Here is a 26,515-nt window from a genome sequence, read left to right on the forward strand (position 1 = left end):
TTCAGCCTCAAGAAAAACAATGGTTAGGATAGATTCAAGCGTTTCTAATATGCTGAAATTCATGAGTATGCAATAATGCAAAAACTAACTCATTGGAAGCTGTATAAACAATTCATTCTCTCAAAAACTGGTAAATATATGGTAATAATCAAGTACTTATTCTGTCTTTGGTTATCTCAGGGTAATGAGATAGTTATTTAGGAGAATGTATCTTTTTTAGAAATATTCTAACTTAGAAAGAAGATGTGATACCTTTACATATCCCCTAAAGAAGTACCAGATCTAGGCCAGTTGTTCTCAGGGTGTTTTCAGGGATACCTGTGGATTTCTAGAACCCTTTCTGAGGGTCAATGAGTTCAAAGCTATTCTTATAACAATATCAAGATGTTATATTTTAGTGTACAGTGTTTTCCAGAGACTATATGACATGTAAAGTTGCATGAGATTGTATTTGGAAGCAGATATGAAAATATAGCTTTCTTCTACTAAGTCAAATGTTAAGGAGAAATGCAAAAATATTTAAAACATTCTCTATTATTAGTTTATTTTTAAGTAGTTAATAATACGTATTTAAAAATACTAGTTTCTACTTCTAATATAGCATGTGCCTATCTCTCTATCTATCTATCTATCTATCTAGAATTCCATCCCTCACATATTGCTTGTGGGAATGTACAACTGTACAGGTGCTATGGAAATCTGTTTGGATGTTACTCAAATTTAAACACTGAGGTAACCATTTGACTCAGCAATTCCACTTCTAGGTATAACACCCATGACGGTTGAATATAGATGTTCAAACAAATATTTGTACATGGATATACATAGAAGCCCTATTCACAATAGTGAATAGTGAATAGTAAATAAGAGGAAACACACAAATGTCCTTTCATTAATGAATGAATAAACAAAAGGTGGCATATACTTACAATGGACTATTATTCAGCCAAAAAAGGAACAAAGGAGTAATACATAATGCAACCTTGACGTACCCACAAAACCATATGCTAAGTGAAAGAAACCAGACACTAAAGGACACACAATGCATGATTCCATTTATATAAAGTATTCTAAATAGGTAAATCCAGAAAGAAGATTATTGGCTAGTAGGGGTCTTAGGTGAAGGAGAAATGGAAGGTGATGACTACTTAATGGGTATGGGATATTTTTGGGGTGATAAAAATGTTGTGGAAGTTGTTAGAGCTGGTGGTTGCACAACATAGTAATGTACTACATGCCACTGAATTGCACACTTTAAAATGGTTAATTTTTTGTTATGTTTCACCTCAGTAAAAAAAATGGATAAGCAATTATGAGATACTCACACTATAATATGAAACTCCAGAGTCTAAGATGTTCCATTATAAAAGAATGGAAGAAAAGATGGAAAACCTTTAGAGAGAAAAAATTGCCTGCAAAGTAGTAACAAATAGACTGGCAGAAGTTTCCTCATCAATAGCAGATACAAGCAAACAATAAAATAGAATTTGATACTAGAACTTGAAATCCAGATTTACCTGAATGTGTATCTATTATTCAGCTATAAGGATCATATGGACCTCACTCTATGCACTCTTAAAAGATAGAGAACAGCAAGAAGAAAAGTAAATGCACAGGAACAATGTCATATTAAAAAAAACCAAAAAACTGAAACCCAAAATCATCCAGTTTGGATTGAATGGTCAATAAGGCAAAAATGCAGTGGGTTTGCCAATCAGTCTGTGTCAGAAGTTTAAATCTCTCTGTGTCCAAGTAACTGGGAAAGCAGGTAAATTTTCACTGAAAAGATGTCCCTTACATATCAACTTTGAGGTTTTCCCAACATTTAAGAATCTATGGATCCTAGGGCTTCGCTCGTGTCGCAGTGATTGAGAACCCGCCTGCCAATGCAGGGGACGTGGGTTCGAGCCCTGGTCCGGGAAGATCCCACATGCCACAGAGCAGCTGGGCCCGTGGGCCACAGCTGCTGAGCCTGCGCTCTGGAGCCTGCGAGCCACAACTACTGAGCCCACGTGCCACAGCTACGGAAGCCCACATGCCTAGAGCCCGTGCTCTGCAACAAGAGAAGCCACTGCAATGAGAAGCCCACGCACCACAACGAAGAGTAGCCCCCACTTGCTGCAACTAGAGAAAGCCCACAAGCAGCAATGAAGACCCAGTGCAGCCAAAAATAAATAAATAAAATAAATAAATTTATTAAAAGAAAAAAGAATCTATGGATCCTGGACAAGACTAAGCCAAGCAAGGTTCCTGAGCTAAAAGGAAGTCTGTGAACTCACTTCCAACTTTGGAACAAGGTAGGATGGGTGATGACAATTTGAATGGTGAAGAGGTAGTTCAGAGCTACTGCAGGTGCAAACAGTAGGCACTCAATAAATACTTGTTAAAAAATGAATGCGTGTATAAATAAATAAGTAGGTCAAAATATACTTGTCAGTTTTGGGTCTATTGTTAACTATTAGCACTTGGTTAAAATCACAAAATTAAAAACAAAAAGTAATACCACAGGCTACTCATGTGCTTCAGTTTTCTCTCTTTAGTTTAACATCTTGTCAAAAATCCAGAAATAGCAAAATTAAACCCACCAAATCAATAAGTAATATTTAGTAAGAGTTTACTGTACATATAAAAACAGTTCACAAACTGGGAGCTTTCAAATTCAAAGCTCGGGAGCGTGAAGTTATAGAATGACTTACAGAGTAAAAATAAGGAAGTTATTAATTTTTACAATGATTGGTTATTACAGTGGAGGTTTCCAGATGGCAGGGGATTGGTTAAAAGTGATAACCTCATGCCATTTTTAGGAAGATGACTTATGTTTCTTTTATGATTGTCAGAGCCATTTACAAAAAATAAACTAGGTTGAGCTTCATGAAATGAAATACTTTCATTTACATTCATGAAGTAAGCTGGATTTAGTTTTTCTTACATGGCTTAAATGTTTTTGTCTGTTCAGGAAATTCTTAAATCCAGGCTCCATTTGTATTTAATTTTAATAATCTTAGGTACTGTGACCACCACTCAGACTGTATAGGATTGCACAGAGTAGCAGCTCTCAGGCAACTGTTAGATACCAGCTCACTTGGGCAGCTGCCTTGTACTTCAGTGGAAGGTCCTCTGTCGTCCTGCAGAAATCTTACTTCTGGGCCTGATGTGTGTCTTCCTTGCTTTTGGAGTAGACTTAGGATATTTGTTGTATTTATTTTTGTAGGGAACTTAGGGAAATCAGAGGTAAATTTTCACATTTTCAACCCTATCCTCTCACTCTACTTTTCACCAATAAAGGCAGGACCTTTTCTTCTGAGCCTCTTCATTGGAATAATCGGGATTTTGAAATATTTGTTTCCACCCAGGCTTTTGTTTTGGCAGCGTGGGCCATTGAGAGAGGAGTCTTTATAGTATTAGTGTGGAGTGGCTTGTGAAAAAATTAAGTTCTGAGTGCCCCTTTTCCTGGCTATCATCTTCATGTCCCAGTGAGTGTTTCAGTACCTTTAGTCAAGTTTCAGCCAAGCAGGGGATAATAATGGTGATGGCAACAATGGTATGAAGAGCACAAGTGCACTTTTTCATTGTCGGACTCCCTGAAATGGGGGCTGGAGTTCTCAGAATCTCCCTTTCTCTTGTGCTTTTCAATTCTCAGATCATGTCTCTCTGTGAACGTACACCAAAATAGTGTGGGCACTCACACTGATCCATTTGGTATTCTTTCCAAGACTACCTGCACAACCTCTCTTTTGCTGCCACACACTGTCAGTGCTATATTTGCTGTGTGAGAGAATTAATCTACTCATTATGGCTGCACATCGCCAAGTTCTTAAAATTTGTTCTTGCCAGTGAATGTACAGTATATCGTATAAACTGAATCTTGGGTGCCCTACCCCAAACTCAAAGCTTACCAAGTTAAAAAAATTGATACAATGTCATGATGTACAGGCAGTCAATATTATGTCTCTGCTGTTGTCTGTGGCCGTTACACAAGAAGTGGTTTAGATTATACTATGTACTGGATTCTGGGAATATTGTTCAAACTTGAATACTTTGGAATTTGGAGAGTTATTCTGGAGCTTACAATTAGTCAGTGATAATCTTAAATGAAGTCTATTCTGATTTGTTTCTAGGAATAAAGAATGTTACATTACTCATTTTGCATTTTCTTATCTATGTAAATAGGATCAATTAGTGAAAACCTCTTACACTTAAGATGTTTTACTATCACATTTCTGCTAGATGATACATATCTGCAAATTTGGAATTCTTTTCCTGAGTGGAGAAATCCAAGAATTTTCCTTAACGCTAACATATTGCTTAGAGTCCAATTGTTTCACTCAGTGAATGCTAAATATATTGCTAAAACATGCAAAGGGCATACAAAGAGAAGATAAGAGATAACATCTTAGGACAAACATCTCTGAACTTTTGGTGAAAAAATGCCAGGCTACTTGCTCACCTAGCAATGCTTTATTTGGTGATAGGAAAGACCAAAATGTAGATCGAGATTATAAAATAATACAAAAGAAGAAGGAGGTCCTACCGCCTACTACAAAAATTATCTTTGACTTGGGCTGGAGCCACACATAACTCCCGAAGTTTTACTTGTCTCATGAAGATTTGTTACTGAAAGACCCAAAGGTCAAGAACTACTGAAAAGAAGTTCATATACCAGTAGCAAATGTAATTTTCATCTTCAAAAATTGCTATGGTTTAAGAGAATTTTGCTCAGAATATAAACTGCAGTATTTATCATATTTAATTCTGGCATTTGGGTCCCAGAATCAAATACGATAAAGCAGTGATTGAAATGCTTTGCCTGCATGTAAATGATTGTCAACACACACCCACACTCAGAAACCATAATGTGGGTTAGAGAGACCAGGTAAGAGGGATGAGATAAGAAAGAGGGGCCATTGAGAACGTTGGGAAGAGGTAATGACAAAGTGCCAGAGGAAAAGGGCAGTGAGGAGGGAGGTCCAGTTAGGTGTATAAACCAAAGGAATTCTTCTAGATTAAAAGAGACTGGAAGCAGAGCAATTGTTTAATATTACCCTCTTATTTAACAGATGTGGAAATAAAGGATTAGGGAGGGGAAATAACCTTTTAACATCACACGGGAGCTTTTCCGAAGTAATAAAAATGAAGGAAGCTGAGGTCAAGGAGAACAGCCGGAAGCCAGAGACATTAAAAAAAATCTACAAGTCAAGGGCTGGAGCGGAAATGAGAGGCAGAGTGGGAGCACAGAGCTGTAGAAAACACAGTATTTCTGTGACGTGTGGGTGTGGGTGTGGGTGAGGAAAAGATTTGTCGGTTGAAAGAGAGAGGAAGTCACTATAGAGTATTGAGAAAAAGGTTTGCTGAAATTAGAGATCAAACACCAGCTCTGAGGGTCAGAAGTTCTACTTCCCAATGAAATGCTGCTTCTGCCACTTCTATTGCTAGCAGTTGTCGTCCCAGGTGGTGACAATGAAGACGGTAAGAGTAACTCTGGCAGTTCCCAGAACAGGTGCAGGGGGTCTGGATGAAAGCATGCTGCACCTATCACTAAGGGTCAGGGCCCTCCTGTCTCCAGCCCTCTCCCCCAGTTCTGGAGGTTGGGGATGGAGCTAGAAGCCTTGGGGCAGGCAAATGTCTTAGGCTCTGTGTTGTTGTTCAGACTCTGGGTTCTTTATCATTTCATCCTGATTCTCTCTTCCTCCTCACTCTTCTTATGCTTCCACCACCCACAGCCTTTCAGGGGCCAACCTCTTACCATGTTATCCAGATTTCGACCTTTGCCAACAGCACCTGGGCACAAAATCAAGGCTCAGGCTGGTTGGATGATTTTCAGATTCATGGCTGGGATAGTGACTCGGGCACTGCCATTTTCCTGAAGCCCTGGTCCAAGGGCAACTTCAGTGATGCGGAGTTGATTGAGCTGGAGGACCTATTCCGAGCCTACTACATTGGATTCACTCAGGAAGTGCAGGACTATGCCAGTAAATTCCAGATTGAATGTGAGTACAGTCCTCTGCTCCGGGGAGATTCTCAACGGTTTTTCTCTCTCCTGGTTAAGGCTATTACTTTCTTGGATCTTGGTCCCGTCCTCCCACTTTACCCAACTGCATGCACACACTTCTCCAGAGTAGTCTCCAACTCTGACTCCACACCTCCACTAAGTATCCCAGATTCTTCCTGTTTCTTGCACTCCAGTGTGATAAATGAAGGTCCCCCTTTGTAACCATCTCCTGGTTTGTTTGTGCATAACTGGCTTCTCTCTAACCCCAAGGACAAAGCCCTCACTTCTCCACTCTGTGCCTGAGTGAACTGAAGTGTGACTTCCTCCTCCTCCAATCCGTCTCCTCAAGCATCTCCTGCCTGATCCCTTCTCTCAGTGTAACTCTCCCCTTCACCCTGGAATGCTGCACTCCTGATTCCATCACATGCTGCTCTCCTTCTCTCCTCATGCCCACCCTACAGCCTTACAACAGACCATCTCCACCAGTTATGACATGCATACCTCTCCCCAATGCTCTTCTTTCTGAAAAGGTTCTGAATACTGCAATTGGTTTTTGAGTCATCTCACATCTCAGACCTTTCTCCCACCCCCCAAATCCAAAGCCCCACATCCTCTCCCCATACTTTTCTTTCTTGTTTGCTTTTTAGTAACTTTGTCCCTGTTTTCCTTGTATCCAGACCCCTTTGTGATCCAGGGTATAGCAGGTTGTGAGCTGCATTCTGGGAAGTCCATAAGAAGCTTTTTGAGGGGAGCTTTAGGAGGACTGGATTTCGTGAGCATTAAGAATCATTCATGTGCACCTGCCCCAGAGGGCAGCAGCAGGGCGCAGCAGTTCTGTGCACTCATCACTCAGTACCAAGACATCATGGGTATCATAGAGACGCTCCTCTCAGAAACCTGCCCTCGGTATCTCCTTGGTGTCCTTGATGCAGGGAAGACTGAACTACAGAGGCAAGGTTTGTTCTTTTCTCTCCACAAGACTTTTCTATTTCACGTCCTGCCACCTTCTTTGAATTCAAGAGTAGGAGGTACCTAAGGAGAGAGGGGCTTAATCAATAAATGATTTGGTTCCCATAGGAGTAGAGGAGGTCACCGTCCAAACTTGTGGGTTTCTGAATGCCTATGCTCTAGGTTAGAGTCATAATCTGACAGTCTCCCTGCCTCTTCCTGCCCCAGTGAAGCCTGAGGCCTGGCTGTCCAGTGGCCCCAGTCCTGGGCCTGGCCGTCTGCTGCTGGTGTGCCATGTCTCAGGATTCTACCCAAAACCCGTGTGGGTGATGTGGATGAGGGGCGAGCGGGAGCAGTCTGGCACTCAGCAAGGAGATGTCTTGCCCAATGTTGACTGGACTTGGTATCTCCAAGTAACCCTGAATGTGACGGCTGGGGAGGAGACTGGCCTGAGTTGCCGAGTGAAGCACAGCAGTCTAGGAGACCAGGACATCATCCTCTACTGGGGTGAGTAAGGCATGGGTCCCAGCTGGGAATGGGAGGAGATGGTCCTCAAGCACAGAGGGAGGGACTGGGAAAAAGGAGGGATTTGATGGATGAGATAGGGAGGGACAGGGGGAGAAAGGAATGGAGAGAGGGAAGGAGAGAGAGACAGAGAGTCAGAGAGAGAAAAAGAGACAGAGAGACAGAGGTTGAGATTTATTCCTTGGGACTACAGTTCCAAGAGGAATGAAAATAGATGATCTAAGGTATAGAAGAGATAAGAATGAAGGACTTATAGACTGGGTAGGATGGGGTAAGAGGGAGAGACAAAGGGTGGCTGTGAATATATGATATCCAGGAATATGAGAGAGAGAATCACAGATGCCTATGCATCAGAAGCAGGTAATGGTGGTGCTGACACTCAGGTGGGTAACAAAGCCAGGAGAACTAGAGAATGGGTTTGAAGTGACATCCCTGTGTCCTCTCCCAATTGCCAGGTCACCGCACCTCCGTCAGCTTGATATTTTTGGCAATATTAGTGCCCTCCTTGGTCCTTTTGATATGTCTTGCGTTATGGTTTTTGAGGCGCTGGTGAGTTTTCCTTTTTAATCTTTCTTTTTTGTTCATCCTCTCACTCTTTCCCTCCATTTTATCTATTACATACTTTAGCCTCCGTATTTCCAACAGACCCTTTCCCCTTTCTTCCCCACTCCCATCTTTAGGTAAATCTATTTTTAAAAAATACTTATTTATTTATTTGGTTGTGCTGGGTCTTAGTTGCAGCAGGCGGGCTCCTTAGTTGCAGCATGTGGATTCCTTAATTGATGCAGGTGGGCTCCCCAATTGCGGCTCATGGGCTCCTTAGTTGTGACATACAAACTCTTAGTTGCGGCATGCGTGTGGGATCCAGTTCCCTGACCAGGGATCGAACCCAGGCCTGCTGCATTGGGAGCACAGAGTCTTATCCACTGCGCCTCCAGGGAAGTCCTGATAAATCTATTTTTAAAAAGTCGTGGTAAAATATACATGACGTAAAAACTTACTGCATTAGCCATTTTTAAACGTACAGTTTAGTAGTATTAAGTACATTCACTTTTTGTGCAACCCATCTCTAGAACTTTTTTATCTTGTAAACTAAAACTCTGCCCATTAAACCACATTCCCCATTCCTTGCTCCCCTAGTCCCTGGCAACCACCATGCTACTTTCTGTCTATATGAATCTGATTACTCTAGGTACCTCATATAAGTGGAATCATCACTATTTGTCTTTTTGTGACTGGCTCATTCCACTTAGCATAATGCCCTCATAATTCATCATGTGATGGCACGTATTAGAATTTCTTTCCTTTTTAAGGCTGTTTTGTTTATCCGTTCATCTGTCAAGGGACATTTGGGTTGATTCTACCTTTTGGCTATTGTGAATAATGCTGCTATGAACATGGTGTACAAATATCTCTTATGTAGAACAATTTTTTGCTTGTGATCTTAACAGGTCCTATCAGAATATCTCATGAGCCCTCATCATGTCTCCATTTCCATTTGGGATCAGTAACCAGGAGTCCAGAAACTCAATTTGTCAGCCCAGGAGTCAATCTCATCTTATTTCATCAAATAATCATCAGATTTGGACAAATCAGAGTGCCCATAGTTTGTAAGATAAATCATAATTTATACACTAGCAGAAAAATAATTAAAAATTGTTATTATGAGACAATATCAATAGTAGGATCCACTCAGATTTCATAGATGTGAGGTGAGAAAGAATGTACCTCAGAATAAGTGAAATGATGTCCATGACTTAACAGTGACATCCCTTTGGCTTCTTATTTGAACTCTTTTTTTGTGATTCTGCTGAAATATCATTTGTTAAAGTGAGCTAGCTATAATTATGCCGAGATAATTGTATTTGCAGGGATGCTGAACAATTTTAACATAATATCTCTGTCTCTGCTTGGATGATTTTCTAACCATGAGGGCCAGCTGAGCAGCTTCTTTCTCCAGGAAGCCTTCTTTAGTGCTACAGTGGAAGTAACCCTCCCTTGTGTGGTGTCATGCTGAGATCCACATTACTCTGTACCCACAACATTGCAGGCCTTTTTGTTTTTCTTTTCTTTCTACGTATAAGTTCCTTGAGAGAAAGGCTTGCTCTAGGTGGATCCCAGGCAAGATCTCTCACTCGCATATGTATTTGTTTAGTAAAATAATCTAAGTTGCTATAACTGCCACATTAATGGTCTTTTTTTTTCCTTTTTCAAAATTATCTCCTTCCTTTTTTTCCTCTTTAGTTGATATTCTAGATTTTCCTCTTATTGAGATATTCTCACATAGCAAAAAATATCATACTCTCCTTGTTTCTGCCCTGAACTCCTCTGGAGAAAACCACTTCTGCCCATATTATAACTATAGTTTACATATAAAGATTAATCAGAAAAGGATCCTGTTTCTCATTTTCCAGTGAGAATGCATGAGAGGCAGGATGGGTGAGGGATAATAGTGCAGATGGGTTGTTAAATATTCAAGCAAAGAGTCAAGAGGGCTTTTCTTGCTCTCAGGGACTTTGATATCTGTGGTTTATCAAGTCAGTTATATTGTTGACTCTTGTTTACATTTATTGATTCTTTTGCTTATTCCACAGTTTTCTAGAAACCTCATTAAAAAAATCCAAACTCATTTAATTAAAAAAAAAAATATATATATATATATTTTTTTAATTTACTGTTTGTGTTTAATACACATCAATTCCATAACATGAGAAGTTACTATGAACCAAAGCATAAATACACAAACACAATATACAATCCAAAATGGATGTACAGCATTCAGGTATGAAACAAAAGAGAAGGTTCGTTCACACACATAGTAGCTTGAGATCTGTTGGATATGGTTGTTCCAGTGTAGATTTCTAAAGATGGAAAAAAAATGACTTTGGTTATCAAGACTATTGTGGCCATATTAGATTTGGAACATCTAAGAATCAGTGTGTGATCATGCGAACAAAAGACGTAGAGAGTGTCTATTTTTAAAAAGGTTTCCGTGCATCAAGGCAGTTGTGAAAAGATTTACTTTCCAAAATCAAACCCACTTTAGGCTTAGGACCAGATTCTAACTATCTAAAAATATTGATTGATAACAGAAAGTGTTCCATATGTGGCTATTCTGATTCAGTTTAAAAAAAAGTATTTACAGAAAAGAGTATAAAAGTTTTTCTGAATTTAATGTAAGCAAGCTTCCAGTCTTCCCTTGCCAAATATATTTGATTTATAGTTTAGCTCCTTCACATATTTGCTTTTTTAATTTCAAGATTTGTCAATCTTACCTGCAAAACAGATCATTTTTTAAACTGTAAAAAGTATTCGGCATATGCAGAAATAAAAAGCATTTTGAAATTAGTTGAGATCCATGTAATTCTACTCTTTGTTATCTGTTTAGCTAAATGAATCTAGTGCTCTTTTTGAATAAGAATAGTTGATAAGTATAGAAGCAAAATGTACTCATTATGCTTGGATTTGGGGTAGATTCCAATCCATCATTGCCCTGGTACATATCAATGACTATATAAAAATTCAAAGGCAATGTCAAACCCAAACCGCAAGGGAAAGATTTCAGTTCCCAAGAGAACAGTGATAGCTTAACATAAAATTTTCTCTAGGGTACACCAGCATTAAATTAGTACTGCTGAAACAACACATTGAGGATTTACAGTAGCACCTGGAAGTTCCTTCTAATGTACATATAAATAGAATCACAGAAGGTTTCTGTTTTACCTCATTGTTTTATGGCCTTTTAAATTTAATGAGCCAAATGAAAACTGAATCTCTGTTCTACATCCCATTCTTTATCTCTAAGTAAGATAAAATCTATTCTCACTTTCAAGGTAGAGTTTTATGTGTCCATACTTCTTAAGCCACATTTAAGGAAAACATCTCTTAACTAATTTTGGATGTTGTCTCTCTTCATCTTGTACAGGAAACTCCAGCAGATTTAATATTAGCATTCATCATCTAGTCAAACGCTTCACATGCTCTTCAAACCAATCAAATTTGGGATCCTCAACAGTTTCTGTCAATAAAGTAAGGTGTGGAACTAGCAGATTAATTCAATGAAGACCTGTTTTTTTTTTTTTTCCCCTTGTCACACTGGATGTCTGGATGCCATCTGAATTGGGTTTAGAGGATGGGGCCTGAGTCTCTTAACAGTAGAGATGTAGAAGGGAGACTGAGATCTCCAAGAGACTGGCTGTTGACTGCAGAGCACAGTCATTTGCTTTGGTGGTGGCGTTCGCTGGATTGGGGGCAGCTGAGGTATGCTGGGAGGAGTTACTTGAAGGTGTTACAACAGTTGTTTGATTTGAATAAATCTGCGTAGGTAAGAGCAGTGTCAGAAGCAGCAGCCCCAGTCTGAGCCTGGCCACCATCTCTCTGCCCATGTCCACTCTGCCGGTGCGCAGCGCATCTCACTGGATGCGGGGTGCGTGGAGGACCGCTGGCTCCAGGCGGGCGCAGGCAAGGTCTGGGTATATTTTTTGAAGGATTTAGGAAGGGAGGTCAGAGCAAGTGGAATTTTTCAGAAGCCAGGAGTACTAGAAGCGGTTCTCCCACCTGGACATTTTAGAACAACATGGACTTTAGGATTTGGGCAGGGTAGGAAATGACTGAAGACATAGTTTTTTTCTCTCTGCATTAACACAGCTGGTTATTTCTCCAGGATGCATTAAACTCCAACTCATCTTATAGAGCCGACATGCTGTCCTATGCTTCACTGCTCCCTCAGCTACAGGCCAGGACTCTGATTAGAATGTTTCTTGGAGTGTTGACTATGGACCACCAGCAGGAGTAGTACCTGTGAGCTTGTTAGATGAAGACATTTTCAGGCCCCACTCTAGACTTACTGAATCAGAAAATCCTGGAATGGGAGCTAGAATGCTGTGCTTTAATTAGCCTTTTAGGTTATTCAGATGAACATTTAATTTTAAGAAACTCTTGTGTAAAGATTTCTCAGGCTTTGGACTGTTGACACTTTGGGATGCATAATTCTTTGTTATGGAAGGTTGTTCAATGCACTGCAGGATTTTTAGCAGCGTCCCTGGCCACTACTCACTGGATGCCAGTAGTACCTCCCCAGTTACAATAACCAAATATATCTTCAGACATTTCCAAATGTCCCTCAGGGGCAAAATTGACCCCAGATGAGAACCAAGGTCTAAGATAATGAACAGAATTTCACCTCCCACCTCAGCACTTAGTTGGAATAATTGGTGATCCCACTTAAATAAAGCAATAGTTTATAATTGGTGGTTGAGGAAGGAGGGACTCTGTCTCAGGGGTATGATGCCTTCAAAACTCCAAGTTGCTATAGAATTTTGTTCCACAGGTAAAGCTGGCCCAGGAATGAAGTTCACAAATAGAACAGAATGATGACAGAGCCAAAGACCACATGTGGAGACTGACCTACCTCTGGATATTTTAGTTATATGAGCACAACAGATTTCATTCTTCCTTTTAAAAGAACTGAGTTAGAATATTTAGTTGCTTAAAAATTCTGATATTACTATGCTTTCTGATGTCTTGTAACAGCTTTTCCACATTGTTATTATCTTTCCTTGTTTTCTTTACTCTTCTTATTCTCTTTCCTCCCCCAAGTCATCATCCCTCAAAGGTGGTTTCTTGGACTTGTGATTTTCCTCTGTGTCCTTACCTTGGAAAACCTTAATTTACCCATGACTTTAACTATGACCTCTGGATGATTGACTTTCAAAAACAGATCTTCAGTCTCAGAATATAAGGGCTTTTCAACTCTTTTTATATGAGAGTTTGTGTGCATGTGTATGTGTTTGTGTGGTTTTTGCTAATCTATAGGAATATGTTAAAAAATATTTTGTCCTTGTTTCCAGTATCTGTGTTAAATTAACTTATTAAGTTTAATATTTTATCTGTAGGTCCTTTTGGATTTTCTATGCATACTATCATGACAGCTCTAGGTATGAAAATTCCAGTTGTTTCTTTTCACTCCTCATGATCTCTTTTATTGCATTTTCTTGCCCAATGGCACTTGTTATGAACAGCAGTACACTGTTGAATAGAATTGACATCTGGCATTCTTATCTTTTTACTTGTATTGGATAAGAATTATTCAAGAGTTAATATTAGCTATGATAATTGCTGCAAGTGTTTCATGTATACTTTTTATTAGATTAAGAACACTTTCAAAGTTGCTAAATGTTTTTTATTATCATTATTATTATGGATGGCTACTGAATTTCATTAGGGCTTATAATGAAATGACAAAATCTTTTACATATTTTTTTTTCCTTTTAATGTTGTGAGTCACACTTATTGACTCTCAAATGGTAAAACAAAATTGTGTTTCTGCCATTTATCTGTCTTGTTCATAAAGTATTATGTGGATTCAGTTTGCTAATATTTTGTTTATAATGTTTTTTAGTTCTTATAATTTCTTTGGTATTTTGAGGGTTTTTAACCTCCTAAAACAAGTCAAGAAATCTTTCCTCTGTTTTTATTCTCTGGGAGAGTTTCTGTTATATATTTATTTTTAAAATAAATATTTGGTAAAATTCAGTAGTGAAGACTTATGTGTTGGGAGTTTTTTGGGGGGGAGGGAGTTTTAAATTTCACGGTTAATTTTTAAAAATAAAAATAATGGGGCTTCCCTGGTGACACAGTGGTTACGAATCTGCCTGCCAATGCAGGAGATACAGATAAAAGCCCTGGTCCAGGAAGATCCCACATGCCGCGGAGCAACTAAGCCCGTACGCCACAACTACTGAGCCTGCTCTCTAGAGCCCACGAGCCACAACTACTGAGCCCGTGTGCCACAGCTACTGAAGTCCGCATGCCTAGAGCCCGTGCTCCCAAGAAGAGAAGCCACCACAATGAGAAGCCTGTGCACCACAATGAAGAGTAGCCCCTGCTCGCGGCAACCAGAGAAAAGTCCACGTGCAGCAGCGAAGACCCAATGTAGCCAAAAAAAAAGTAAATAAAATAAAATAAATAAATTTATAAAAAATAAATAAATAAAAATAACTCTTTTCAAATTGTCTATTTCTTTGTGTCCTCTTTGATAAGTTATGTTTTTAAAGGATTTGTCCAAGTTGTTCAGATTTCTAATTTACTGTTGGCTTGTGCATAATATCTTCTTTTTATCATGTTACTGTCTATAGGGTTCATAATTATGTACCCTGCCTTTTTTAACCAGATCTTAGAAATCGGTTCTCTCTCTCTTCTTTGTTTTCTCTCTCTGATCTTGACAGGAGATTATCAATTTTATAATTTTTTCAAAAACTATGTTTTGAGTCGTTGATTATTTCTATGATCATATCATTTTCTTTATTATCTCCTTCCTTCTACTCTCTTTGCATTTATTCTGTTGTGATATAAGGACTCTGATCACCCAGTTCCAATGTGTGAGGGAGGGGGTTTCCCCACACATCCAAGAAGCAACACTTTGGACCAGCTTGGGTGTCTTATAATTCAATTCAATTCTCACACTATCTACCTGGATATAGCATCAGATTCCACAGTTTAAGGGTTCAGACCTACAAGACTGTGGGGGGCAATCAGGTTTGCCAGTCACAAATAGATTGGAAGTTCCCATGACCTCCTTCTTAGATTTGATTAATTTTCTAGACTGGCTTACAGAATTTAGAGAAACATTTACTTATTAGATCACCTATTATAAAAGGATAGTTAAGAGCTAGATGGATGAGATGCAAAGGGCAAGAAATGGGGTAAGGTGGTGGCGCTTCCATGCCACTCTAAGCCTGCTGTTCTCCTGACCTCAATGTGTTCACCAAACTGAAAGCTCTTAAAGCACCATTCTTTTGGGTTATTTTTGGAGACTTCATTACATAGGTAAATTGATCAAATCATTGGCTATAGGGTTAAATTCAACTGCTAGTCCCTCTTACCTCCCTGGTTGTCAGAGGGTGGGACTGGAAGTTCCAACCCTCCAATCACATGATTGTCTCCACTGACAGCCAGCACCCACCCTTAGGTTATATAGGGGTTTTCCAAAGTCACTTCATTAACTAACAAAAGATATCTTGATTGCTTTCAAAAGTTAGGAAATTCCAAATGTTTTAAGAACTCTCTGCCAGTAGTGGCAGCTCCAAAGGTCAAGAACTACTGAAAAGAAGGTCATATACCAGTAGTGTTACAGAGCACAAGTTTGTGTGCCTGATGCACAGTGAGGCCGAACAAACTGAAACGTCAGAGTTCGGAGCAGAGAAAGATTTATGCAGGGCCAAGCAAGGAGAATGGGTGGCTCATGCTGAAAAACCCCAAACTACCTGCTGGTTTTTGGGGAAAAGTTTTTATAGGCAAAATTTGGGGTGCAGGGTGTGTGACTTTCTTCTGTTCAGTGGTGAGGTAACAGGGCAGTGTTCCAGGAATCTTGTGCTCATTCTGAAGTTGCCATCCTCCACCTGGGGTGGGGGCCTTGCAGAAGAACTTAAAGATATTTTTATGTATATTACTTGAGGCAGAACCAGGACACTTTCCCAAGGCTGCCCTATTGTTTCTTGCTTGCTCCTCCTTTGTTTCTGAATTCTATCCTTTCCCTGATTAACAACTGTTTGAATCTGCTTTCTGGAATTCGTCGAGGGTCAAGGAGCTGAATGAAACGTAATTTCTACAAACAAGAAATGGGGGCCAGAAAGGCTTTCATGCCCAGGAGGCCCAGGGTCCTGCTCAGTTTCAATCCCCCTTTTCTTTGATACTTCTCAATCTTGAAGAGAACAGGTGTTGGGTAAGAAAGGGAATAACATATTGGGTATAGAGGTTAATCATAAACTCAGCAGAGGAACTCAGGTGTAGGGGGACTTGGTTTCAATCCCACCTTGTCTTTCAACCTTCCCCAAATCTTTCAGAGAACATGAGGACAACCACTCTGGGTACTTCCTGCTGAAATGGGGCGTGGTCCTGCCTCAGTTTGGGGAAGGGACACCAAATTATAAATATCCCTGAGTTCCAAGTCCTGGATTTGAGTTTGGTATGATTAAGACCTCAATCCCTTGGCCCGCCAGTTTGGTGCAACAGACCCAATTCAAACTAACTTTAAGAGAGAAAACAGATCTCATTCCCTGAGGAAATCAGGAGAATAAACCTGAAACCTAGTCTGGACCCAGCACCTTGGGGAGACTTGTAGCCAGATAGCCAGTCTTTTATCTAAGTAGGTTTTAACTTCTGATGTTGTATTAACATATACACAATAGGAGCTATTGGCCACTACACAGTCTCCTTTTTTTCTGCCAACATCTGATCTACAGAATCTTATTGTCTAAAAATTTAATTGTTACAAGAGGAAACCTTGAAAATGTAAAGTTGCAGCTACTAGCTGCCAGCAGAAACTGCTTTGAGAATGGCTAGTGGTGTCCCCTAGTCTGACACAGCTCAGAAAATTCAGCAACCCAGGAACATATCTGAGGTCACATCCACAATGGCCACCTAGTATTACCTTGGATGTCTGAACCATGGTTACTCTATTTTGACTTTCAAATGCACTTTTATCCTCAATGGCCAAAGTAGGTGTACAATGCATGTCTGAAAGGTCACAAAACAGGCCACTTTGGTCAGTAAAGTTTAAGTTAAACCATATATAAGCCAGAATGACTTCCCCATACTTCAATGTGTGCAGATTCTTCCATCATTTTAACTTTTGATTGTAAGTCTTTCAGTAGAAAACTTTGATGATCAAAATATCCATTCCTCAATGCTGGGGTGAGTCAGCTGCTTGCCCCAGCCAGCAGCTGGGGTCCTAGGCCTCCTTTATATTTGCCTAGTTATCCACATTGGGGGAAAACTGATCAGATATTGTGAACAATCTCAGAGGTATGTTAATAGGGAAACATTTTAGAGGCCCTATATATATATATATACATATATATATATATATATATATATATATGTATATATATATATATATATATACACGTATATATATATATTTTATCTATTACACCCATTTGTCACACAAGCATTTGTACATGTGCTTTTAGCAATAGACTTAAAGCAAGCAGTGTCATACATCATGAGTAGTTATATTCTGTGATAACTCTACTAGGAAATTTTCTTGTCCTCCTGAATATTAAGGCAAAAGTGTGCTTAACACAATAGCTTTAAGAGAACTAGAATTTAATATCTATTGAAACATATTATTTTTCTCCCTAATTACCCTCATCTCCAACAAACACAGCCAAATCAAGACTAATTTGTTTCCAAAATAAGTCCAGTCTATTGACCACATAGGCTCCTCCACACTGGCTTTGGTGGAACTCCTCAGGAGTCTCAGACTGAATTCCCACAAAGGCCTCTCAAGGCCAGGAAATCCATGCCAAAGGCCTGCCATCAGATTCTGCCTCAGTGGACTTCTCTTTTCTAGAGGTCTCCAAAATATCAAAATTCTTGCACATGCCAGGAGATAGTTTTTCCCATTCACTTGATAAGCCTCCTCAGAACCCAAGACTCTCCTATTTCTGGAGAGACCAGGCAGAGAGAAAAGAATAGCATTTCAATTCTATCCATAGAGGTGTAATTTACCCAATTGCTGTTAAGTCATAGTAGCTTGAAGGGAAGGGCTTCCCTATATCTGGAAAACATAGATCAAAACCAGTAATATTCCAGACAAAAACCCATAAACATTATAACTATATTCACCAGTTCACTCAGTAACTAATCCTTCTGTTAACTTTTTATGAAGCCACCAGGTTTTCCATCAGGATTCTTTAATTTCTTACCCAGTTCAGTGGTATAATCTGAAATTTATCAGAGACTTGTACTTGTCAAAATTTCCTTCCTATGAATCTTCTTGAAGATAAAGCACTTTGGCAAAAGCATCAGAGTACAACAATAACTGTCTTTAAATGACAGAAAGATTTAAAAGTCATGGTTAAACACCTGATTATGATGTAATCAGTAAAGAAACTTGGTTACAATAACCAGAATTATGACTGGTAACATTTTATCAGGACATACCAGATTTTTAGGAATTTCATGTAATTTTTAGAATATCTGTATTAATAACATTTATCCATACAGTATAACCTGAGAAGGCTTATCATTCATTTGACAATGCTTTCCCTGTAATTTAACATACCAGGTAATCATAGTTAATTTAATATTTCTCTGAGATGCCTCAGGGCTACTTTGAAGTATCTCAAAAGTAGCTGGAGGTCAAACTTTTAGAAGCTGGCAGACAATACTTATTCACTTAACCAAAGTGAAAAGATTTCAAAAGCAAATACAGATCACTTAAAGGCAAAGAAATTCACACAATTTGTTATCAAAAGCAGCATTCCAAGAAAACTTTGTTCTCTTAACAGAGAAACCAAATCCAAACCAAATCCAAATAGCCCACTTACAACAAAATCCATTTACCCAACTAAATTTAATCCAATCTTAGAGAAACCTGAGATTCACAGCTCTTCTCAGTATTCCCTTTCACAAACATTCTACAAATTTCTGTATCCATATCACCTTGTCCCTTATTTTCTTTTCCATTCAGAAACCACCAGCTGTAGGAGAAAATTGCCCTTTTTCCCTTTAACAAAATGCAGTTCCATTCCGCATACCTTCTTTTATTGAAAACATGAATCTTCCTTTCCTGGCACACTGAAATATTTCCCTTATTTAGTAGCTTTAATTACATGTTTAAATTAGAATCCTCAACTCTAAAAACCTTAATTTCTAGTGAAAACTAACAAGTAAGCAATTATGAACTGTCTTTCATATTAGCATTCTGTAGATTGCTAAACATAAATACCAACAATAATTTCTCAAAATGTGCTTTCTTATAGAGAATATCTCAGGGTGGCACCAAACATATTCATCAATTGTCCCTTATTTTCTCTGCAAAGGGAAACCAATGTTTGTTATTAATGTTTCAGTATCTTATTTTATTTGGAAGTGATCTAGCTATTCAATAAACTTCCATCATTTAAACTCAATGTGGGTCCAGAAGCAACCCAAACAGTAAGATTCCTTCCTCTCTTCATACCATTTACCCTGTTTTTTACATCAACAAGAAGATCCCTTCCTTGTTTCTGAACATCCATGCTGTCTTTCTATAGCAAACCATGCCTACTTGCCATCATTTCTCTGGTCTGGACCTAGGTTTCTGATCAGAGCCCTGAAGCATTAAGGGTTGACTGGCCTGCCAAAAATGGGCAAACTTTGGTTGAGCAAAAGTTTTATAGGCAAAATCTGGGGGGAGGGATGCAGGGTGTGTGACTTTCTTCTGTTTGGTTGTGAGGTAGCAGGGCGGTGTTCCAAGAATCTTGTACTCAGCCTGAAGTTGCCATCCTCCACCTGGGGTGGTGGCCTTATTTCCTGCAGAAGAAGTCAAAGATATTGTTATGTATATTCTTTGAGGTGGAACCAGGACACTTCCCCAGGGCTGCTCTATTGTTTCTTGGCTGCTCCTCCTTTTTCTGCATTCCCTCCCTTCCCTGATTAGCAACGATTTGAATCTGCCTTTTGGAACTCTGGGAAGGTAAAGGAGGCTGAATGAAGCCTATTTTCTACAAACAAGAAACATGGGACGAAAAGGATTTTGTGCTCAGGAGGGTATCACAGTGTCCTGCTCAGTTTCAGTAGAATGTAATTTTCAACCTCAAAAATAGCTATGGTATGAGAGAACTTTTCTCGGAATATAAACTGCAGTATTTGTCATATTTAATTCTGGCATTTGGTTTCCAGAACCAAATACACTAAAGCAGTGATTTAAATGCTTTGCATGCATGTAAATGATTGTCAACACACAACCACACTCAGCAACCATTAATGTGGGTTAGAGAGAAAAGTTAAGAGGGATGAGATAAGAAAGAAGGGCCATTGAGAACGTTGGGAAGAGGTCATGACAAAGTGCCAGAGGAAAGGGGCAGTGAAGAGGGAGGTCGAGCTGGATGTATAAACCAAAGGAATTCTTCTAGATTAAAAGAGACTGGAAGCAGAGCAATTGTTTAATATTACCCTCTTATTTAACAGATGTGGAAATAAAGGATTGGGGAGGTGAAATAACCTTTTAATATCACACGGGAGCTTTTCCAAGGTAATAAATATGAAGGAAGCTGAGGTCAAGGAGAACAGCTGGAAGCCAGAGACATTAAAAAAAATCTACAAGTCAAGGGCTGGAGTGGAAATGAGAGGCAGAGTGGGAGCACAGAGCTGTGGAAGACACAGTATTTCTGTGACGTGCGGGTGTGGGTGTGGGTGAGGAAGAGATTTGTCAGTTGGAAGAGAGAGGAAATCATTATAGAGTACTGAGAAAAAGGTTTGCTGAAATTAGAGATCAAACACCAGCTCTGAGGGTCAGAAGTTCTACTTCCCAATGAAATGCTGCTTCTGCCACTTCTATTGCTAGCAGTTGTCGTCCCAGGTGGTGACAATGAAGACGGTAAGAGTAACTCTGGCAGTTCCCAGAACAGGTGCAGGGGGTCTGGATGAAAGCATGCTGCACCTATCACTAAGGGTCAGGGCCCTCCTGTCTCCAGCCCTCTCCCCCAGTTCTGGAGGTTGGGGATGGAGCTAGAAGCCTTGGGGCAGGCAAATGTCTTAGGCTCTGTGTTGTTGTTCAGACTCTGGGTTCTTTATCATTTCATCCTGATTCTCTCTTTCTCCTCACTCTTCATATGCTTCCACCACCCATAGCCTTCCAGGGGCCAACCTCTTACCATGTTATCCAGATTTCGACCTTTGCCAATAGCACCTGGGCACAAAATCAAGGCTCAGGCTGGTTGGATGATTTTCAGATTCATGGCTGGGATAGTGACTGGGGCACTTTTGCCATTTGCCTGAAGCCCTGGTCCAAGGGCAACTTCAGTGATGCGGAGTTGATTGAGCTGGAGGACCTATTCCGAGCCTACTTCATTGGATTCACTCAGGAAGTGCAGGACTATGCTAGTAAATTCCAGATTGAATGTGAGTACAGTCCTCTGCTCCGGGGAGATTCTCAAAGGTTTTTCTCTCTCCTGGTTAAGGCTATTACTCTCTTGGATCTTGGTCCCGTCCTCCCACTTTACCCAACTGCATGCATACACTTCTCCAGAGTAGTCTCCAACTCTGACTCCACACCTCCACTAAGTATCCCAGATTCTTCCTGTTTCTTGCACTCCAGTGTGATAAATGAAGGTCCCCCTTTGTAACCATCTCCTGGTTTGTTTGTGCATAACTGGCTTCTCTCTAACCCCAAGGACAAAGCCCTCACTTCTCCACTCTGTGCCTGAGTGAACTGAAGTGTGACTTCCTCCTCCTCCAATCCGTCTCCTCAAGCATCTCCTGCCTGATCCCTTCTCTCAATGTAACTCTCCCCTTCACCCTGGAATGCTGCACTCCTGATTCCATCACATGCTGCTCTCCTTCTCTCCTCATGCCCACCCTACAGCCTTACAACAGACCATCTCCACCATTTATGACATGCATACCTCTCCCCAATGCTCTTCTTTCTGAAAAGGTTCTGAATACTGCAATTGGTTTTTGAGTCATCTCACATCTCAGACCTTTCTCCCATCCCCCAAATCCAAAGCCCCACGTCCTTTCTTCATCCTTTTCTTTTTAAACAATATTTTAAAATATAAATTTATTTATTTATGTATTTATATATTTTTATTTTTGGCTGTGTTGGGTCTTCGTTGCTGAGCGCTGGCTTTCTCTAGTTGCAGAGAGTGGGCGCTACTCTTCGCTGCTGGTGCCTGGGTTTCTCACTGTGGTGGCTTCTCTTGTTGTGGAGCATGGGCTTTAGGCATGCAGGTTTCAGTAGTTGTGACACATGGGCTCAGTAGTTGTGGCTCACGGGCTCTAGAGTGCAGGCTCAGTAGTTTTGGCGAACTGGATCAGCTGCTCTGCGGCATGTGGGATCTTCCCGGACCAGGGCTCGAACCCGTGTCCCCTGCATTGGCAGGCAGATTCTTAACCACTGTGCCACCAGGGAAGCCCCCTCATCCCTTTCTTTCTTGCTTGCTTTTTAATAACTTTGTCTCTGTTTTTGTTGTATCTAGACCCCTTTGTGATCCAGGGCATAGTAGGCTGTGAGCTGCATTCTGGGAAGTCCATAAGAAGCTTCTTGAGGGGAGCTTTAGGAGGACTGAATTTCATGAAAATAAAGAATCATTCATGTGTGCCTGCACCAGTGGGCAGCAGCAAGGCGCAGTGGTTTTGCACACTCATTACTCAGTACCATTGATCTGGGGTACCATAGTGATGCTCCTCTCAGAAACCTGCCCTCGATATCTCCTGGGTGTCCTCGATGCAGGGAAGGTGGAACTGCAGAGGCAAGGTTAGTCCTATTCTCTCCCCAGAACTTTTCTATTTCACTTCCCACCACTTTCTTTAAATTCAAGAGTAGGAGGTATCTAAGGGAGGGGCTTAATCAATAAATTATTTGGTTTCCAAAGGAGTGGAAGAGGTCACTGTCCAAACTTGTGAGTTTCTGAGTTCCTATCCTCTAGATTAGAGTCATAACCTGACACACTTCTTACCCCTTCCTGCCCCAGTGAAGCCTGAGGCCTGGCTGTCCAGTGACCCCAGTCCTGGGCCTGGCCGTCTGTTGCTGGTGTGCCATGTCTCTGGATTCTACCCAAAACCCGTGTGGGTGACGTGGATGAGGGGCGAGCGGGAGCAGTCTGGCACTCGGCAAGGAGATGTCTTGAGGGAGGGAGGGAGGAAAGGAGAGGGGAAGATTGAGATTTATTCCTTGGGACTACAGTTCCAAGAGGAATGAAAATAGATGATCTAAGGTATAGAAGAGGTAAGAATGAACGACCTATAGACTGGGTGGGATGGGGCAAGAGGGAGAGACAAAGGGTGGCTGTGAATAGATCATGCCCGGGAATATGAGAGAGAGAATCACAGATGCCCATGCATCAGAAGCAGGTAATGGTGGTGCTGACACTCAGGTGGGTAACAAAGCCAGGAGAACTAGAGAATGTGTTTGAAATGACATCCCTGTGTCTTCTCTCAATTGTCAGAACACCTCCCCTCCCTCAGCTTGATATTTTTGGCAATATCAGTGCCCTCCTTGGTCCTTTTGTTATGTCTTGCATTATGGTTTTTGAGGCACTGGTGAGTTTTCCTTTTTAATCTTTCTTTTTTGTCCATCCTCTCACTCTTTCCGTTAATTTTATATTACATCCCTTTAGCCTCAATGTTTCCACCAGAACCTTTCCCCTTTCTTCCCAACTCACATCTTTATGTAAATCTATTTTTTAAAAATTGTAATATATGCATGACATAAAACTTAACCATGTTAGCCATTTTTAAACGTACAGTTTAGTAGTAGTACGTACATTCACATTTTGTGAACCAATCTCTAGAACTCTTTTCATCTTGAAAAACTAAAACTGTATACTTGTTAGACCACATTCCCCATTCCTTGTTCCCCCAGGTCCTGGCAACCACCATGCTACTTTCTGTCTATATGAATCTCACTAGTCTAGTTACCTCATATAAGTGGAATCATCACTATTTGTCTTTTTGTGACTGGTTATTCCACTTAGCATAATGTCCTTATAATTCATTCATGTGGTGGTATGTATTAGAATTTCTCTCCTTTTTAAGACTGTATAACACATTTTGTTTATCCATTCATCTGCCAATGGGAACTTGGATTGATTCCACGTTTTGGCTATTGTGAATAATGCTGCTACGGACATGGGTGTGCAAATATCTCTTATGTAGAACGATGTTTTGTTGCTCCTGTTCTTTTTTAAAATTTTATTTTATTTTTAAAATTTTTATTGGAGTATAGTTGATTTACAATGTTGTTTTACTTTCTGCTGTACAGCAAAGTGAATCTGTCATATATATATATATATATATATATATATATATATCTCCACTCTTTTTTTGATCCTTTTCCCATGTAGGTCATTACAGAATATTGTGTAGAATTCTCTGTTGTATATAGTAAGTCCTTATTTTATATATAATAATGTGTATATGTCAATCTCAGTCTCCCAATTTATCCCTCCCTCCCTTTCCCCCTAGTAACCATAAGATTGTTGTCTACATCTGTAACTCTATTTCTGTTTTGTAAATAAGTTTACTTGTACCATTTATTTAGATTCCACACATAAGTGATATCATACGATATTTGTCCTTCTCTGTCTGACTGCTTGTGTTCTTAACAGGTCATATCAGACTATCTTGTGAGCCCTCACCATGTCTCCTTTTCCATTTGGAATAAGTATCCAGGAGCCCAGAAGCTCAAGCTGTCAGCCCAGGAGTCAATTTCATCATCTTCCATCAAATAATCATCAGATTTGATCAAATCAGAGTTCCTATAGGTTGTAAGATAAATCATAATTTATATACCAGCGGAAAAATAAATAAAAATCATACGTTTATTATGAGACAATATCAGTAGTAGGATCCACTCAGATTTCTTGGATGTGAGACGTGAGAAAGAATGTACCTCGGAATAAATGAAATGATGTACATGACTTAACAGTGACATCATTTTGGCTTCTTACTTTAAAACTTTTTTTTCTCCTTCTACTGAAATATCATTTGTCAAAGTGAGCTAACTATAATTATGTTGAGGTAATTGTATTTGCAGAGATGCTGAGTATTTTTAACATAATTTCTCTGTCTCTGCTGGGATGATTTTCTAACCGTGAGCATCAGCTGAGCAGCTTCTTTCTCCAGGAAGCCTTCCATAGTGCTGCAGTGGAAGTAACCCTCCATCGACTGGTGTTATGCTGAGGTCCACTTTATTCTGTACCCACAACATTGCAGTTCTTTTTGTTTTTCGTTTCCTTCTACTTATAAGTTCCTTGAGAGAAGGGCTAGCTCTAGGTGGATCCCAGGCAAGATCTCTTACTTGCATATGTAGTTGTTTAGTAAAATAATGTGAGTTGATATAACTGCCACATTAGTGGTCTTTTTTCCAAAATCATCTCCTTCCTTCTTTTTTCCTCTTTCAATATTCTAGATTTTCCTCTTACTAAAATATTCTCACATAGAAAAACATATCATGCTCTCCTTGTTTCTGCCCTGAACTCCTCTGGAGAAAACCACTTGTGCCCATACTGTAACTATACTTTACCAATAAAAACTCATCCATAAAGGATCTTGTTCCTCATATTTCAGTGAGAATGAATGAAAGGCAGGATGGGTGAGGGGTAATAGTGCAGGTGGGTTGTTAAATATTCAAGCAAATGAGTCAAGAGGGCTGTTCTTGCTCTCAGAATCTTTGATATCTGTGCTTTATCAATTCAATTATATCTTTGACTTTCATTTACACTTATTCATTCTTTTGCTTATTCCATAGTTTTATAGAAACTCCGTTTTAAAAAATCCAAACTCATTTTAGTTAAAACATCAGAGGGTGAGAATTTGAGTATATTTTTTGTTGGACTTAGAAAGGGAAGTCAGAGTAAGCGGAAGTTTTGGAGAAGCCAGTGGTACTGGAAGCCATTCTGCCACCTGGACATTTTAGGACAATATTGACTTTAGGATTTGAACAGGGTAGGAAATGACTGAAAACATAGTTTTTTCTCCTCTGCATTGGCACAGCTGGTTATTTCTCCAGGATGCATTAAACTCCAACTCATCTTATAGGGTAGGCATGCTTTTCTATGCTTCACTGCACCCTCAGCTACAGGCCAGGGCCCTGATTAATATGTTTCTTGGAGTGTGGACTATGAATCAGCAGCAGCAGTAGTACCTGTGAGCTTGTTACACAAAGACATTTTCAGGCCCCACTCTAGACCTATTGAATCAGGAAATCCTGGAATGGGAACTAGAATGCTGTGTTTTAATAAGCCTTTTAAGTTATTTGGATGCACATTTAATTTTAAGAACCCCTCATCTAAAAATTTCTCAAGTTTTGCAGTATTGACAATTTGGGCTGGATAAATCTTTGTTATGGAGTGTTGTCCACTGCATTGTAGGATTTTTAGCAGCATCACTGACCTCTACTCACTAGATGCCAGTAACACCTCCCCCAGTTGTAATAACCAATATATCAATATCTTCAGACATTTCCAACTGTCCTCTAAGGGACATGTCATCTTTTTAGCATTATTGAGGTATAACTGATGTACAAAAAACTGCACAAATTTAAAGTAGACATCTTGATGAGTT

The 26,515-nt window shown here is 39.9% G+C and overlaps 2 protein-coding genes across 2 annotated transcripts in view; both read left to right on the top strand.

Annotated features, from left to right (window-relative positions):
- LOC132352193 (T-cell surface glycoprotein CD1b-2-like) overlaps nt 1–7,452 on the top strand; it is a 122,360-nt gene extending 114,908 nt beyond the window's left edge. Inside the window, exons 3-5 of the mRNA XM_059902460.1 lie at nt 5,721–5,987; nt 6,667–6,945; nt 7,166–7,452. Coding sequence (XP_059758443.1) covers nt 5,721–5,987; nt 6,667–6,945; nt 7,166–7,452 — 833 coding nt within the window. The remainder of the gene's footprint in view (nt 1–5,720; nt 5,988–6,666; nt 6,946–7,165) is intronic.
- Nucleotides 7,453–20,767: 13,315 nt separating this feature from the next.
- On the top strand, nt 20,768–24,681 carry LOC132365867 (T-cell surface glycoprotein CD1b-1-like). The gene is given in 7 exon segments (XM_059922809.1): nt 20,768–20,828; nt 21,083–21,352; nt 22,429–22,608; nt 22,611–22,706; nt 22,924–23,072; nt 23,417–23,491; nt 24,559–24,681. Coding segments are annotated over 7 exon segments (954 nt in total).
- The last annotated feature ends 1,834 nt before the right edge of the window (nt 24,682–26,515 follow it).

Source organism: Balaenoptera ricei, chromosome 1 (genome assembly GCF_028023285.1).
Source record: "Balaenoptera ricei isolate mBalRic1 chromosome 1, mBalRic1.hap2, whole genome shotgun sequence".
Classification (NCBI taxonomy): Eukaryota; Metazoa; Chordata; class Mammalia; order Artiodactyla; family Balaenopteridae; genus Balaenoptera; species Balaenoptera ricei.